Source organism: Lactuca sativa, chromosome 2 (assembly GCF_002870075.4).
Source record: "Lactuca sativa cultivar Salinas chromosome 2, Lsat_Salinas_v11, whole genome shotgun sequence".
NCBI lineage: Eukaryota > Viridiplantae > Streptophyta > Magnoliopsida > Asterales > Asteraceae > Lactuca > Lactuca sativa.
Genome location: NC_056624.2, coordinates 166,945,857 through 166,964,577, shown reverse-complemented (window position 1 = coordinate 166,964,577; position 18,721 = coordinate 166,945,857). Strand labels below are relative to the sequence as shown.

The window sequence follows — 18,721 nt, the reverse complement described above, 5'->3', positions numbered from 1 at the left end:
GTGAAAGGGATATAAAACAGCTCAACTTTTCCTTTTTGAACAATGTCCCTGATGAAGTGATGATGGATATCAATGTGCTTGGTTTCGGAATCCTGCACTGAATTTTGTATCATTTTAATGGAACTAGTGTTCTCACAACATATGCGAGTATTAGAGAAGTTTAGACCATAATCTCAGAGTTGATTCTAAATCCATAGAATCTGAGTACTACACCTTCCAACAACTACATATTCAGCTTCAACGGTAGAGCAAGCCACTGATGTATGCTTCTTGCTGGACCAGCTAACCAACCTATCTCCAAGCATTTGAGCCCCTCCTTATGTACTTTTACAATCAATGACACATCCTCATGATTAGAGCCAGTGTATCCCACCAACTTGAACTTTGAATCATAAGAATACCATAACTGAAGATTGGGTGTAGCTTTATGTAAAGAAAAATCCTTTTTACAATGAGAAGATGAGATTCCTTAGGACTGGCTAGATAACTAGCACACAATATGGTAAAAAACATGATGTCAGGATGGTTTTCAGTAGGATAGAGCAACGAGCCTATCATTCCTCGATACAATGTTGCAGTCATATCAGCACCAGTAGGATCATCGCTAATAGATGCTAATGAGGACATTAGAGTCTTTGTTCGCTTGAAATCAGAAAAACCAGACTTCTTCAGCTTATTTGCAATGCATTTAGCTTGACCAACAAAAATACCATTAGTTATTTGTTTAACCTGCAGACCTAAAATGAAAGTTAGTTCACCCATCATGCTCATCTAGAACTTTTTAGCCATGATCTCAGCGAATTCAAAACACAGTTTTTCATCAGTGGATCTGAAAATGATATCATAAACATATACTTGAGCAAGACTAATGTGAGATCTTGAGTTCTTGATTAACAAATTGTTATCAATATTTCCTTGTTTCTATCCTCTTGCAATAATATAGCTAGCCAATATGTCGTACCATGCTCTAGGTTCCTGCTTTAAACCATATACCGCTTTATCAAGACGATATACATGAGTTGGAAACTCTTCTTTTTCAAAACCTGTAGGTTGCTTTAGAAAGACTTCTTGAATCACTCCATGTAAGAAAGTAGTCTTAACATCGATTTGATAGACTTTGAAATTCTTGAATGAAGCAAAGGCTAGAAATAGACGAATTGCTTCAAGTCTAGCAACAAGAGCAAACGTTTCATCATAGTCTAACCCTTCCAGTTGAAAAAAACCTTGAGCCACAAGTCTTGCTTTGTTTCTTATGACGATTCCATCTTCATCCATCTTATTTCTAACCCACTGGTCAATTCATCTCTACTCGACGAGTTGGGGCACCCACTCGTCGAGTTGCTCACTTAACTCATATATATATATATATATATATATATATATATATATATATAATACCTGGGAGTCGGGATGTTACACTATTTTTTTCTTTTTGTCATAACTCCCGTTCTCCTGCTTCCAGCTCCTTGTTTTCTTACTTTTTGTCTCAAGCATGTCTTTGCAACTATAAAATAAATTTCAAACATAATAAGTATCTTTTGTCCAAAACTAAGTATGATTTTAGCTAAAAATATTATAAATATGTATGAAATATATGATTAAATATGTGCATATCACGGTATAATTATATTTTATATGAAACATTATATATTTTAATGAAAATTAAAGTGAAAATAAGAAATATTAAAAATATTATATCTTTCACCCTCGTTTTGAAGAAAATTTCATAATTCCCAGTTTGATTTAAGTCTAGTGTCGGATCATGTGGGTTTCTTCCCCGAAACCCCAGTCACCCGCCTAGCCTCCGCCTTCCTCTTCCGGATGTGCTGTATATCAATCTCCCTCTCTGTCACCCTGGCTATCATGTCCTCCAAAGTCGGGCATGATGAGTAGTTGACATGTTTCCTGATGTCAGCTCTCAACATGTCATAGTATCGGGTCTTCTTCATCTCCTCGTCCCCCGCGTACTGAGGCACCAGTAATGCTCTCTCCCTGAACTTGGTGGCAATCTCCGCCACCGACTCAGTCGTCTGTCTCATGTTAAGAAACTCCCTGCGCAGCTGTTAAATCTTCATAGTTAGTGCAAACTCAGCCCTAAACCTGGTCATAAAGTCCAACCAGGTCATAGCCTCAATGGCTGGGGCTCCCAAGGAATCACTGACTGCCTCCCACCAATCCTGAGCTCGGTCTCTTAAACAACCTGCAGCATATCGAACCTTCGACCTCTCAGGTCAGAAGCTCATCAAATATGCAGACTCGATGTCTGCAATCCACCTCCTGGCCACAATGGGGTCCTTCACCTGGTGGAAATCTGGTGCACCACATCCCCTGAAATCCTTGAAGGAGAGTGTGTGTGTCCCTGACTGGCCAGATGACATGTCGCTCCTGAACGCCATGACACGCTCCCCCATTAGCTCGATGATCCCTTCCTTGATCGACCCAAAAATTATCGGGGTCGCCTCAAGGATGCCTCTCGTAATCTCAGACGCAATGAACTCACGTAGTTCATCATCAATCGGCTCAGAACCTGCACCCAAACCTAAACCTGATCCTGACCCAGACCCTGAACCTCCTGCTCCGTGATGTATCACCACCATTCTAAAACAAAACACATAATCGTCAGGGTCTTACATAACCACGAGAGGTCTCACATATTATACAAGTGGGATCATAGTGTTGAGAAGCCTAGATAAGTCTTATCAAAGCATCTTGTATTAGAAATCTGAACTTTGGTGAGAAACTCAATAAGTATTGATTTCTAGAAGTCTAGTTGATTTCTAGGTACATGTCAAAGCTAGTGAGAGCATAAGTGTTATGTTTGTAAGTATGTAATCATTATGCTAGTGTGAGCATAATTATTACATTGAGTGTTGCAAGTTAGTAATGATATATATATATATATATATATATATATATATATATATATAGGAAATAAATTTTAATTAGCAAAGTTGTAGAGGTTGAAAAGTTATTTTGCTATAGTAAAATTTAAAGGAGAGGGCAATCATACTTCATTTTGAATCTAAAATCATATATTGAAATTTTAATGGGACTTAGTTATGGATATATATGAATGTAAAGTTGAAATGTTTCAACATAGGAAATTCTATATATATGGAAATATTATAGTAAGAGACTGGTCTAATATGGCAATTATGGAAAAGTTTCCATAATAGGAGTTGGATATTAAGAATCTAAGTGTGAAGTTGGAAACTTTAATGCAACAAGGATGTTCAAGGAATCCTTTTTGAATGTGAGACTTCAATTCCAGGGAATTTTCTTGTAACATTCTCAAATGGAATACGTTGTAATTTCGTTGTCCAAGTCTCTGTGACTTTGGTGCCTCGACATTACAAAAGGAAAATTGCGTAAAATTTTAGACTCTAATGGATTCTATTAGTGGCAAGGATTTTGTATTCTTACACTTATAATAAGGATTAGGGAATTGTGAAATCAGCATCATTGGAAATGTGTTCAATTGATCTATTTCACAAGGTGAGGACGATAGGTAAAACATAGTATGCATGCTTGGAGCATGGGATAACTGTTGTTTTAATTCAAGTGTTAAGTTGATTAATCAAAACATTATACAATGAATAATGTGTAATCAATACGGTTGAGTCCATATTGGATTGGATTATTCTTGTGTTTCACTTTGCATGTTTTACTTCCCGAATAATAAGATTATTCAAACATCCACAATCAATCATAATTTGGAAGTAAGTAATGAGATAAGACTGTCATGAATCCGACTGTAGATTATCTAAGCGTTTAGACATAGCACAAGTTTGCTACAGTGTTCATGAGTACTCATGTAATAAGATTTGAGTATTGGATTAAACTCACACTAATCTGAATCACTTCATGGATTTTCTCACGAGTGATTGTGAGATGATAATAACTTATATTCTTGAAACGGAGAGATATAAGTTGTTGTTCACAAGTCGGTTGCACATTGATAATACGTAAACGCATTAGTAACTTGATGTTATAAAACGTATTGTTGTGTGTGATTTGATGAGTAAATAGTACAATCATATGAATCAACGTTTATCCTTTCCTTTTACCCTAAGAGGGATAAAAGCAATATTAGTGTGCCCCTCGATGATTTATTGATGACACCCTAAGCGCTTGGCCACCCTGGACTAAGTTGATGTGTTCAATGTAGTCTGTTGTCAATCGTCATCAATTAGAAGTTGGGAAACAACACATGGACAGAGAGAATGATTATAATCCATGTCTCAGTCCATACGATATCTTGTAGAATGGAGGAATATTTGATCCCTTATCTAAAGGATGCGTTATTGATCAGAGTTCAACAGCGGCTTTTGAGAGCTACGATTGCTAATCGGATTCTGAAGTCGTACTTGAAGTAATAGCTATTAAACTTATCCAAGTGGAAGACTGTTGGATTATGTGTCTAAGCCCATAAATATAATTGGTATGTACTTGACCCGATAGTAGCATGGTCCATTTTGGGTTGCATTCACCAAAACAATTTGATAGGATGGATATTTGAGAAAGAGATTATTTGTAATTTATTAATATATTATAAGTATAATATATTAATTGAGAAATCATATTATTTAATTAGTATTGATCAAGAATTAATTTAGTGATTAAAAGAGACTGATTAAATTAACGGGACTGATTATGTAAATCAGTGACACATATGGTTTGGGCTAATGATCCATGATTGTTTTGTGATGGACTAAGCTTATGAGATAGTGCATGAATTTTTAGTCTAAATCAATTGTTGGATCATAAGCCTAAGTGTAAGAATTAGGGTTTACAAGTGACTCTTGGAATTCTACACTATATATGTAACCTCTAAGCCCCTAAAATCGGACCAAGAGTATTCTAAGAGGATATAGATGGTTTTTTGGAGCTCCAAGCTCTCTCTCATTGTCATCCAATTGTTGGTGGTTTCTTGTGAAACATTTGAGGCATCACACTTGAGGTGCTAAGCTCTTGAAAGGCCAACTTCTACAAGCTACAATAAGAGGTAATCATCTAACTTGTTTTTATGATTCAAATATCAAATTTGTATATTAGTTAGGCTTCATGCTTTGGAAAAAGAATATTGCATGTATAACTAGATAAAACTTAGATCCAAAGCATTAGGGTTGTATGTGCACCATAGGGATGCTATAGGGCTCAAAACCCATCACTAGTCCCCTTCCTACCACTATCTCATAATATCATAGCATACTAGCACAAATAACATAACAGATAGTGGCATACCAGAAAATTATCACAAAGACATTCATGTCTACTATAATCAACTACTAGTGGGTCGGCGTTGGTGCCTTCGACCCACTCCTACTTGAAGGTAACTCGCCTCAATGTCGCGTAGTAGCTAAACTGTCCTCGGTGCTGGGATCAAATCTTCTCAAACTCCTACACATAACAAACTCCTTTAGTTACCCTTTCATACTCATAACCCCTTTAAGGGTCAACTCTGGTCAATGATCAAAATCAAAGTCAACATCCTGGTTGACTCAACTCGCCAAGTTGGTCCATCAACTCCTCGAGTTCCATAATCCATAAAAACATGAAATATCGATCCTATTCGTCGAGTTCTTTCATGAACTCGTCAAGTTCCATGATTCATAAAACTCTTGAAACTTCAATCCTACTTGTCGAGTTCTTTCATGAACGCATCGAGTTCTTCCTCATAACATAGTTGGGACCTTTTTACTAACAACTCGCCGAGTTCCTCCTTGAACTCGTCGAGTTCTCCTTCATACAGAGTCTGGACATTTCGCTCACAACTTGTCGAGTTCCTCAATCTTCATAACATATTCAGGACCTTTCACTCACAACTCGCCAAGTCCTTCCTTGAACTCATCGATTTCCTCAATCTTCATAACCCAAAACCATGGCCAAGTCGCTGAGTCATCTCCTATACTCAACGAGTTTACTCAGTAACATAAAAGGTTGGGGGACCACGACCCAACTCGCCGAGTCGTATGAACAACTCGTCGAGTCCCCCCATAGCATATATCAATTAAGTCAAATTCTGTTGGGCTTAATGCATCCAAATCATATATCTGGTTCCCTAGGGTCGATATCTCACGTAAAGTTTCTAACTTTACGTCCACGCATGGGTTATTTAGCTCAAAAAGCCCTAAAAAGTGGTTCACAAGTTGCATGGGACACCCATGGCCATAAAGTTGGCACCTTTATGCCATGGAGTCCCTCAAAGGCTCTAGATCCGAAATCATGACTCCAAAACATGCTTGCATCCATGAATGGTCCCAAAATAGGCTCCTTAAAACCCTAAACTACTCCATGAAGATCTAGTAAATGAATAATCAAGGTACAGACTTTATACCTCAATAAGGTTGCTTTGACAACAAAATCTTTGGATCCACGGCTTTTTCTACAACCAAGCACTTCTAGCCTCCACTCCTTCAAGGAAATACCAAAGAATCACTCTCTTTTCACTCACACGCACTCAAAAGGCTCAAGATAACGAATTAGGGTTTTTCTTGACTGAGGGAGGCCACAATGAAGTGTTACGGTCCTTAAATAGAGTGTAAACCCTGAAAATTAGGGTTTCACTCTGGCAGCCTTACTCGTCAAGTAGGCTTCAAGTTCCGCGTCCAAAAATCTATTTCTACTCGACTAGTTCGGGGCCTCCAACTCGTCGAGTCCTGTAACACCCCAATTTTTCTCGGTACATTTGGTTATTTTAATTTAATTATCCTTGTAACCTTGGGTTAATTTATTTAACCAATGTCTGATTTCTTATGTTATTGGACCCTTTTGATCATCTTGTAAACTCCTTTTATTGAAGTCCATAGGCTATGGGCCTATTTGCAAAGTCCATCTAGTAAATAGTACTTAATGTGTAAATTGAATCATTTGGAACACACACAAGGAAAACACTCTAAACCCTCCCTCTCTCTCAAAAATCGTCCCTCTCTCTCCCTTTGGGATCAAGAGCAGCCAAGGGGATGTTTGGAGCTTAATTCTTGTTCATTTCCAGCCTTGATTCGTATTGGTATGAACCTCCTTATCATTTCTTACAACTTGATTCATAACCTTGTTCTATTTTTATGATTTCATCTTCACTTCTTCTCCTTCTTATTTGATTTGTAATTGTATGTTATACATCATCTCAAGATCCTATCTTCACCCCATATATGGTGGATGATGGATCTAGGGGATTTCATGTGGCAAAAGATCATGGAAACCCTAAAAGGGAGAATGATGATTTTATGTGCTTATGTTTATTTTCATGTTGATTATTATTACATCCTTGTGGCTAAATGAAATCCTAATGATCCCTAACCCTTTTTAGTACCACCATTATCATGGGGACTGAATTGGGATGATGAACACATCTTAAAATGTGTTTCAAAAGGAGAAGGATGGATAAGCCAAAAAGGAATCACGGGTGGCTACGATTCTGTTTTCCATCAGATCTGTAGTCATTTTGTAAATATCATATCTGGAGCTCTAGAACTCAAACGGACCCCAAACCAGTTCCAAAAGTTCACAAATTGAGTTGGATAACTTTCTTAAGCAGGCCAACCTCGCTGATAAGGGCTTTATCTATGTGAAAGAATGGCATCTTTGCTGTTAGGTCTGATCCGGGTCTGTTCTGATATGTCATTTTTTTTCATCATTTCTAAGGCTTGGAAAAGGATCCAGAGTGATTCCAAGTTTCTATATGTTCCTTATATTATGAATTTAAGATCTGGAGAATATGGGTTGTTATTTCCAATTATAAATTGGTTAGAATGGATCCACACTCCAGGTCAGTGGGCAGTCACCAGCTTTTTCTAGTGTTGTGATTGTCCACAATGTGGATTTTATATCTGGAGTTTGAGAGATGCTTTTCATTCAATTCCAACTCTGAGACTTTCACTTGTATGTCCTTTACTTCTCTTAATTTTGTTTTGGACGAATTTTACTCACAAGTTGGGTAGAATTGGCCAACATCACTTGACTGTATTGTTGGAGACAGAAGTGATACACCATTTTGTAAAATTCATATTTAATTCATCTTTTGGAGTTAGAATGAGTTCTTTATAGTACTGGAATCCTGAGCAATCATAGTTTCCTATAAAATTTAGTTAAAGCTATGTTTCTGTTTTAGATTTTGGAGTAAATCCGTTTTGAACAGCAGGTCTGTTTTAGAGACCTTGCTGTGATTACTCTTTTCTCAACTCATAGCTTCATTACTTCTCCTTTCTAACCTTTGGTCCTTCTTAGGTGAGGTTTTGAAGTTTTCTCAAGCTTGGTAGCATTATTTGATTGTTAGCCATCCTTAATACTCACTCAAGGTGAGTTCTCTCACACCGTTGTATTGATGATTGTGTTTGTTAGTTAGCTCGTGTGTGATTATTTGAATTCATTATAAAAGCATGCTATATAACTATTGTTTTAATTCGTACATGTGCACTGTATGTAACTAATCATGGATATGGGGACACCACCAAAGGATACGGATTTACCGGTGCGGTGGGTAGGTAAGATCACCAACGTAATACTCATCGTGAGGTGCGGTGATTAGGGCCAAATGATACGGGATCTTCCTGGTGCGGTTCAAACCTACAAGTCCTTCTTGTATTATAGGCATTGATTCGTTCTTTGCCCTTATCATATAATTATAATTGGAAAATGGATTAGGGTTAGTAAATATGAATGTTAGTACAATGTCTGTGTTTGAATTCACTAAGCTTCGTGCTTACGTTTTTCCCTTATAACTTTTCAGGTGTTAAGATTAAAGAGGCTAAGGCTTGACATGGAGCATCGGGACATCGCTACTAGTTATTTTTGTTGGGACCTTATTATTATTATTACTTCCGCACTTATTTTATATGATTATTAAGTTGATGGATTATGTTATGACTATTTCTGTTGTTTTAATTTAAATTAAGATGGGTTTTAAAAGTTTAAAATTTTTGCAAAATTTGGGTGTCACAAGTCCCTTTGCAAAAATGATCAATTCGGCTTAAAATACATACTAGGAATCGGGCGTTACATGGCAGTTGCGCCTAAAGGATAATATCGGTAGTTGCGCCTAATAGAGAACATCATAACCCTAGCAGTTGCGCCAAAATGATAATATTGACAGTTGTGCCTAATAGATAGCACTGACAGTTGTGTCATTGGCAGCGATGTTATTCCTTAGGACAGTCCTTAGGAATGAATGAGTGAATGATAGATGATTCATAGGGTAGATCCTTAAGAAATAAAGGAGATAATGGGGAAGGGAAATTGAGTTAATTGTTTGATGATTAAACATAATAATTATATTATTGTGAGTTGAAAACCCTATGTACTCACCAGGTTTTCCAATCTGACTCACTCAATTTATTTGTATCACATGTAACGGTACGAAGCTACATTACACTAAGAGATTAAAGGAGATGTAAATCATTAGTGTTTACGAATGTAAGGTTTGTTTATGTTTATGTTTCTGTATTGACAATGACATCCCAATGTTTTAAAATGAATAAAATACATTTCGTTGGAAATGCTTTGATAATGTATTTATCATGTTTTTCTGGGAACAAATTCCGCAATAATATTCTTTAAAAATGGATACTCTTATTTTCAAATAAGCATAAATAAAATTTTTAAAATGACCGTGAATTTGGGGATGTCACATCTCATATGGTTGATTTCTTGTGGATATAATATATTGATTACCAATACGCTAACTAGTTATTATGATAAAATATCTAGACTTATCAATTTATGAATTACCGTGTAATGATCTAGCATAAGTTAAACACCAAATCGATAATGAGCATAAGTTGAACAATGGATGATAATAGTTACTTTCCTATGATCATGTTGAGCAACCAAGCACAAATTAATTATGCTCTCTAACACAGTTAAAGTTACTAGCTTTAATTACTTTATCTAAGATATAATTAATTTTAACTCTAATTATTTAATGATCATAAACAATTACTCACAAATTCATGCAATTCGAGTGATCAACTATCACACAGATTCTGATTTATAAGCAATATAAACTAGAACTAGAACATGCTTGGGTTTAATTATCAAACACAAGCAAAAAATCAATATCTAATATCCATAAATTGAAATCAAAACTATAAGATTAGGTTCATCTTCACCAAACAGAAATATAAGGTTTTTAGCTTCTTATAGTAGCTGGAAAAACATAAAATCCATGCAAACTAGACTAGACATTAGTATATCTAGCAAACCGAATGGATATAGGTAGAATTCTTCTATATCTTTTTCAACTCTTGAGCTCCAGTTGACTCTCGATCTTAATCTGAGTTTCCAGAAGTTTTTAGTTGCAATTCTCTTTAGAAAACCGACCCCATGTCCCCCATTCGACCTAATATTCGGATATTTATAGTTGCAATTTATCTGATCACCACATTGTGGTTGAAATGCACCATGTCGTGTTCTGCATGCATATCACATATTCTCCAAGTCGGCTCATTGGTCAAGAATCTTTCGTTTACCATGTCGTTGTGGACGATCACCATGCCGTGGTTCTCTGTCTTCAAGTCTATTTTTTTTCTTCTTTTTGTCATAGCTCTCGTTTTCTTGCTGCGAGCTCGTTGTTTGCTTACTTTTTGACTCAAACATGTCTTTGCAACTATAAAATAAATTTCAAACATAATAAGTATGTTTTGTCCAAAACTAAGTATGATTTTAGATAAAAAAAAATATTAAAAATATATATGAAATACATGATTAAATATGCGCAGGGTATAATTATATTTTATATGAAACTATTATTTTAATGAAAATTACAGTGAAAATAAGAAATAAAAACATCATATCTATCACTCTCGTGTAGAAGAAAATTTCATAATCCCCAGTTTGATTTTAGTCTTTATTACGTCACTAAGCAACGTCATGAAATCCAAGGCCGCCACTATAAAAACCCTTTACCATCCAAAACCATAGGCAAACCTTCACCACTTGAACCTCCCTCAACCAAAACCCATCCTTTAATTTCTAAAATGTCCACTAAAAGTAAATCAAAACTTCCCACAGTGAAAACCATCGTCTCCACCATCGGCTCAGTCGCCGCCGCAGCTATGGTGGTACGCAGCGTGGCCCGCGATTACTTGCCACCTGAATTCCAAAATTACCTTTATCTCGGTTTACGCAATTTCATCAACAAATTCTCCACACACTTGACTTTGGTCATCTATGAATCCGATGGGTTTCAAGACAACGCAATCTACAACGCCATGGAACATTACGTCGCTGCCAGGATGTCTACCGAAATCCACCGTATGAAGGTCACCAAAACTCCTAACCAGAACAACATCGCACTTACCATGGAAGTCAACGAGGAGTTCACCGATGTTTACAACGGAGTCAAACTCTACTGGTCTTCAGTTTCCAAGAAGACTCCGACAAGACAATATCGCAGTCACGATGACTCGAATTATTCTTACCGAACCGATCAACGATCGTTGGAACTCACTTTTCATCGGGAACACAAAGATCTGGTGATGAACGAGTACTTTCCTTTTGTTCTTAAGGAGGCAGAGATAAAGAAACAGGAACAGAAAACCTTGAAGCTATTCACAGTCACCCAAAGCTCGTCGTATTCGAGACCCACAAAGTGGACATCGGTGAATCTTGATCATCCGGCTAATTTCACCACTCTAGCGATGGATTCTGATATAAAGGAGAAAGTGATGAAGGATTTGGATAGATTTGTGGAGAGGAGAGAGTATTATCGGAAAGTAGGAAAGGCATGGAAGAGAGGTTACCTGTTGTATGGTCCACCGGGTACCGGAAAATCAAGCTTGATCGCCGCCATGGCGAATTACCTGAATTTTGACATATATGACTTGGAGTTGACCGACGTTAAGTCAAATTCAGAGCTGCGGACGTTGTTGGTGGCGACAGCTAACCGGTCAATACTGGTGGTGGAGGACATCGATTGCTCTGTGGAATTGCACGATCGGGAGGCCGGAGAGGCGGCAAAAGCTGTATCCCGGAAAAACGGGAAGATGTACCCAGAAGAAAAAAAGGTTCGTAATTCCATAACCATGTAGCTCTCTTCCTGTCGTTTTAGATTTACTTATTTGCCTGATATGTCAAATGTTTTAGCAGGTTACTTTATCGGGTTTTCTCAATTTTATTGATGGGTTATGGTCAAGTTGTGGAGATGAACGAATCATCATATTCACTACAAACAGGAAGGAGAAACTCGATCCTGCTCTTATTCGTCCTGGTCGTATGGACGTTCACATACACATGTCATATTGTACGCCATGTGGATTTCGTCAGCTGGTTTCTAACTATCTTGGAATCACTCATCATACTCTTTTTAAACAAATTGAGGATTTGATGTGCGAGATTAAAGTCACTCCTGCTGAAATAGCAGAGCAACTGCTTAAGGATGATGATCCAGATGTTGTTTTCAGTGGTCTCATTGAGTTTTTTGATGTAAAGAGGAAGGAGAATGAGGAGGTTGAGGCTAAGGAGAAAAAGAAGAAAGAGGAGATAGAATTGGCTCTAAAAGAGATTGAAAAGAGCGAACAAAGTGACTAAAAATTGAAATGGTTTTCGTATTAAAAATTAGTATTTTTGGGTATTTCATATTTGGGAAAATGACTCTTGAGGGTAATTAATTTTTGCGTTTGTACTCATTTGGTCCCTTTTCTTTTTTTTGTATTCAATATACCATCAAACTTGTTGTTGGTGTTTACCATAGCCCTTTTGACCGGCTTTTGACCTGTGATAGCCGGTCAAAGGGTTATGGTGAACATAAACAACAAGTTCGATGGTATATTGAGTACAAAAAAAAGGAAAGGGACCAAATGAGAACAAACGCAACAGTTGGTTACCCTCCTGATTCATTTTCCCTTTACTCATTTACAACAAATCACACATCATCTCCTACTGATATTAATGACTTTATGAGATTCATTCTTGCTTCTCTTCAAAACATAACTCACGAAAGAACATTATTCATGCATGTACAACTTTGTAATACACTTGAATATTTATTAGGGAAATCTTGACTAAGTAGGCGCATTTCATGACTACATTTACATTTGCAATCAAATGATTTGTCGTATCATGGATTCTAGACAAGTCTACAAAGGAGTGGAATTACAAGTGCTATGATTTTTGAGTTTACTTAACTTTAAGATTGAACTCATGAGATAAGATACAACATCAATATGTATAATATTATGGTGATGTGTCTGCAAAAGCAGCATGATATTGTACATATTGATGTTGTATCTTATCCCATGAGTTCGATCTTAAAATTAAGTAACTCAAAAATTATAGCACTTGTGATTCCACTCGTTTGTAGACTTGTCTAGAATCCATGATACGATAAATCATTTGATTGGAAATGTAAATGTAGTCATGAAATGTGTCTGCTTAGTCAATATTCCCCTAATAAATATTCAAGTGCATTACAAAGTTGTACATGCATGAATAATGTCCTTTCGTAGGTTATGTTTTGAAGAGAAGCAAGAATGAATCTCATAAAGTCATTAACATTAGTAGGAGATGATATGAGATTTGTTGTAAATGAGTAAAGGGAAAATAAATCAGGAGGGTAACCAACTGTTGCGTTTGTTCTCATTTGGTCCCTTTCCTTTTTTTGTACTCAATATACCATCGAACTTGTTGTTTGTGTTCACCATAACCCTTTGACCGGCTATCACAGGTCAAAAGCCGGTCAAAAGGGCTATGGTAAACACCAACAACAAGTTTGATGGTATATTGAATACAAAAAAAAAAAAATTAAAAAAGGGACCAAATGAGTACAAACGCAAAAATTAATTACCCTCAAGAGTCATTTTCCCTTCATATTTAAGAAAAAAATGATTGAGCATTGTACAGTAATATTTTATGAACTGACATTCATATCATTAAAACTATATATATATATATATATATATATATATATATATATATATATATATATATATATATGGGAGAGTTCAATTGAGAAAAAAAAAGTTGAGAATGGGGGAATCATTCTCAGCCACTCATTTATTTTGGCCGCAAAAGCCTCCATCGTACCAGCGGAAATGGGAAAAAATAGACATGTGTTTTCTAACAAAACATGTTTCCTTAAACTATGTTAAACATTACCTTAATATATACAAAAACATAGTGTTTTTCGTTTTTTTTATTTTTAAGAAGCTATTTTTATTGAAAAATTATTTTAAATATACCAAAATTCATGATTTTTTATTCTCTACAAATAGACATCCATATTAATATAGTTTTAAAATAAAATAAAAAAATTATTCTTTTTATATTTTCAGCTATCGTTATTCATAAGTGAATAAAAATGAATCAAGTTTTTTCTACAGTACATTCGTTATTCACTTATGAATAAAAATTATGATTAATTTTTTTTACATTTTAAGTATCATTCATATATGAATATATCATATACTAAACATAATATATTCATATTTAAATATTTGACGATTCATTCACTTGTGAATATTACATAGTATATTCACTTGTGAATATTAGATGGTATATTCACTTATGAATATTAGATAATATTTTCATATATGAATATTACATAGTATTACATGGTATATCATATGTGAATATTACATAGTATATTCACTTGTGAATATTAGATTATATATTCACTTATGAATATTACATAGTATATTCACATATGAATATTACAATGTGTTTTCACAAATATATATAATTTTTATATGTTATTCACATATGAATAACATACAGACTTGCATATTCGTTTTTTTGTTTTAATAATCATATACAAATTCAAGTGAGAAAACATATTCATATATAAATATAACGTGATAATTTAGTTTATGCATTTCATCGAACAGTTGGAGTGCATACAAGTTAACTATTTTAAAAATGTTAAAAATATCAAGTTATCAATTCCAAATCATCACATACTTCCGATTTCGACTTCAGATGCGACACCTATGTCTGATCGATTTCTCATTTTGATTTTGATTTCCAAAAATCCGATTGGGAACCTGTGAGTACCGATTCTGAAGCCTTCAATGTCGACCGTGACTGCGAGTCCAGAACTTCGATTCCAATTTCATGAACAGCGAAGAAATTCCGATTCCAACTGATTTTGTTTGCGAATCTGGGAAATTCCAGTTTCAAACTTTAACAAATCGATTAAATTGATGAATTTGGGTTGTGAATTTGTCTTGAACGACGAACCTCCCAGCTACGAATATTGATGATTGATTAACACTGGATGACATTGATGATGGTTTAGTTGAAGAAATTTAGATGATTGTTGAAGGTTGGAGGAGAAATTTTGAGGATAAACGAACTGTTATCGAATTCTCTATAGCTACGTATTTGACATTGAAGGTTATTAACATATTTACAAGTTTGTCACCGTGTCTTTTTATGCTTAGATAAATGAGTGGCTGAGAATGATTCCCCCATTCTCAACCTTTTTTATTTTCTCAATTGAACCCACCTCTCTCTCTCTCTCTCTCTCTCTCTCTCTCTCTATATATATATATATATATATATATATATATATATATATATATATATATATATATATATATATATATATATATATATATATATATATATATATATATATATATATATATGTGGGAAAAGTATCATTAAGGGTATATAAGTTTAGGTACCCAAACCCATCATAATACATCATTTTGTTTGATATATTCATTATGAAGTTCTTAAATTTCAACCGTTAACTTGATTTACTTTCAAAATTTTCGAAAATTCACTATTATATTCCTCTTACATCACATCTTTTTGCCGAACACCTACTAAGCTATATAAATTATAGTTGAAAATGAAAATTATGTAAGAGGAAAATAAATATGAAATTTATAAAAAATTTGAAAGTAAATCAAGTTATAGTTGAATTATAAGAACATTAGACAATTACAATGTATATATATGATACAAAACGGCCTAATATAGTGGGTTTTGATAGTTAAACTTATATACCCTTAATGGTATATTCACTTTTCATATATATATATATATATATATATATATATATATATATATATATATATATATATATATATATATATATATATATATATATATATATTGAGTGGGTTCCACATTGTAGTTTCCAGGAAAAAGAACATACGTCAAAATTCAAAACTCTCCAAGTCCGAATCCAAACCTTTACTTTCAAAGTAAACGAAGTCAATTCCCATCATACCCTGCCATACGCCCCCCTACACTATATAAAACCCCTACCATTCCTACAATAATTTTCATTTTTACCAACCCCTAAATTAATCCAAAGCCCTTTATTTCCAAAATGTCACCGTCAACCGAAACCAAAATAGCCATGGCCAAAACAGTCATCTCCACCATAGGTTCTGTCGCCGCTGCAGCGATGGTGCTTCGCAGCGTCGCACGCGATTACTTGCCACCAGAATTCCAAGACTACCTCTTTTACGGCTTCCGCAGTTTCATCAGCAAGTTCTCCACACAACTAACCATGGTGATCTACGAATCTGATGGGTTTCGTGATAACGAGATTTACAACGCCACAGAAATTTACCTCGCCACCCGAATTTCTCACGAGATCCATCGTCTGAAGATCACCAAAAACCCCAGCGAGAAAAAGATCAACGTAGCCATGGAAATCAACGAGGAGTTTACCGACGTTTACAATGGAGTGAAATTCAGGTGGTCTTTAGTTTCTAAGAAAACGCCGACGAGAGAGTATTACAACAACGATGATATGAGCGGATCTTCCCGATCCGATATTCGATTTCTCGAGCTTTCATTTCATCGGAAACACAAGGATCTGGTGTTGAACGAGTACCTTCCATTTATAATCAATGACGCGAAAACGAGGAAACAAGAAGAGAGAAGCGTGAAGCTATTCACCATCGATACGAAGATGGTGTACTCCGGCTACCCAACGGTGTGGACGTCGGTGAATCTAGAACATCCGGCGAATTTTGACACGTTGGCGATGGATACAGATATTAAGGAGAAGGTGATGAAGGATTTGGATAGGTTTATCCAGAGAAGAGAATATTATCGGAAAGTCGGAAAGGCGTGGAAGAGAGGCTACCTGTTGTATGGTCCGCCGGGAACGGGGAAATCAAGCTTGATCGCTGCCATGGCGAATTACTTGAAATTTGACATATATGACTTGGAGTTGACTGATATAAAGTCAAACTCGGACCTGCGGCGGTTGTTGGTGGCGACGGCTAACCGATCCATACTGGTGGTGGAGGACATTGATTGCTCGGTGGAGTTGCATGACAGGGTTGAAGCAGAAGCGGCGAAATCTTTAGCGAAAGAAATGCGACGGCGAGGTTATGCGGAAGAACGTAAGGTTAGATATTCGAAACTTTTGCGTAAGTATGAATAACTTTATCAATTCTAGTATTAGTAAAGTAGCAAAATCTTTAATTATACACAATGAGTTTCCTTATAAAACTAGTAATCGTGATTTTAATTGTTAATGATAACTAAACTTAAAATTATATAATGAATATCCTTATAAAAATGCGATTTTGACCGATTGACGTTTTTTAATGTATAAATGCAAGAAAATCATATATGAATCTGAATATATCAAAATTTTCAGCATTTAAAGTTTTAAACTATATTTGTATAAAATATATAATATGAAAAGGTGATGTATGTTGTAATATTTAATACTACTAGTTTGACCATAAATTACAAAAATAGTTTTTCTAAACGACCTACTCGATTTTAATGGAAAAAAACTATATTCAACTCAGTTAAAATGTAGTATATTGATTGTAATAATGAACAACTTTTCTCATTTTTTTTTCATTCTAGTTAACTATTTGTTTTATTGTCATTCAATGATGATTTAAATATGGATACGTTGTTTCTTGAAAAAAATTGCTTAGAAGAATTGAACATGGACATTATAAATTAATAACTATGTATTTTTTACAGGTAACTCTATCTGGATTTCTCAATTTTATTGACGGATTGTGGTCAAGTTGTGGCGATGAAAGGATTATCATATTTACCACAAACCGAAAAGATAAGCTCGACCCTGCACTTCTTCGCCCTGGTCGTATGGACATGCACATCAATATGTCATACTGCACTCCATGCGGATTCCGGTTGCTGGCCTCTAACTATCTTGGGATCACTGAACATGGTCTTTTTGAACAAATTGAGGATTTGATTTGCAAGGTGGAGATTACCCCGGCTGAAGTAGCAGAGCAACTACTGAAAGACGATGATCCTGACATTGCTCTTGAGGGCCTCATTGATTTTTTCGATGTGAAGAGGAAGGAGAATGAAGAGGCCAAAGCAAAGGCAAAAGAAGAAGAAGAATTGGCCAAAGCAAGGGAAAATGAAAAAGAAGAAGAAGAAGAAGAAGAAGAAGAAGGAGAAGAAGAATCGGCTGCAAAAGAGAATGGAAAGAAGAAATAAGTTCAAAAAATAGATGATTTTATAGTTTAAAACATATGAGTTTAGTCCGTGCAAATCATATGCAAAATCTATTTTATAAATTAATATGAATTAATAACTGATTAGGTTAAATATTTCGTTTTCAAGTCCAAATTCACAGATCTATGATGATATAGTTTGAAGTTAATTTGTTTTAAATAGATATGTACTTGCATGAAATACAGTAAATGTGAACGTTAGGCTAAAGAACAATCCAATGTTAAAATTCATCTAAGCAATGAGTTAACACAAGAAGATGTTGCTATGTTAATTCCACAAATAAGACAACACTCAACTCAAACATCTA

General features: G+C 35.3%; 2 protein-coding genes across 3 annotated transcripts; both read left to right on the top strand.

The window, feature by feature from the left end:
- The first annotated feature begins 10,904 nt into the window (after window positions 1-10,904).
- LOC111897353 (AAA-ATPase At3g50940) lies at window positions 10,905-12,568 on the top strand. 2 transcript variants are annotated; one of them, XM_023893307.3, is made up of 2 exons: window positions 10,905-12,002; window positions 12,085-12,568. In XM_023893307.3, the coding sequence occupies exons 1-2, from the start codon at window positions 10,974-10,976 to the stop codon at window positions 12,523-12,525; spliced, it is 1,470 nt and encodes a 489-aa protein (XP_023749075.1). In that variant the 5' UTR covers window positions 10,905-10,973; the 3' UTR covers window positions 12,526-12,568. The 2 variants fall into 2 exon arrangements, with proteins under 2 accessions (XP_023749075.1, XP_023749074.1); XM_023893306.3 differs by having other exon boundaries at window positions 12,082-12,568.
- Window positions 12,569-16,199: 3,631 nt separating this feature from the next.
- Window positions 16,200-18,507, top strand: LOC111897364 (AAA-ATPase At3g50940). Its single transcript, XM_023893319.3, has 2 exons — window positions 16,200-17,311; window positions 17,908-18,507. The coding sequence occupies exons 1-2, from the start codon at window positions 16,277-16,279 to the stop codon at window positions 18,394-18,396; spliced, it is 1,524 nt and encodes a 507-aa protein (XP_023749087.1). The 5' UTR covers window positions 16,200-16,276; the 3' UTR covers window positions 18,397-18,507.
- The last annotated feature ends 214 nt before the right edge of the window (window positions 18,508-18,721 follow it).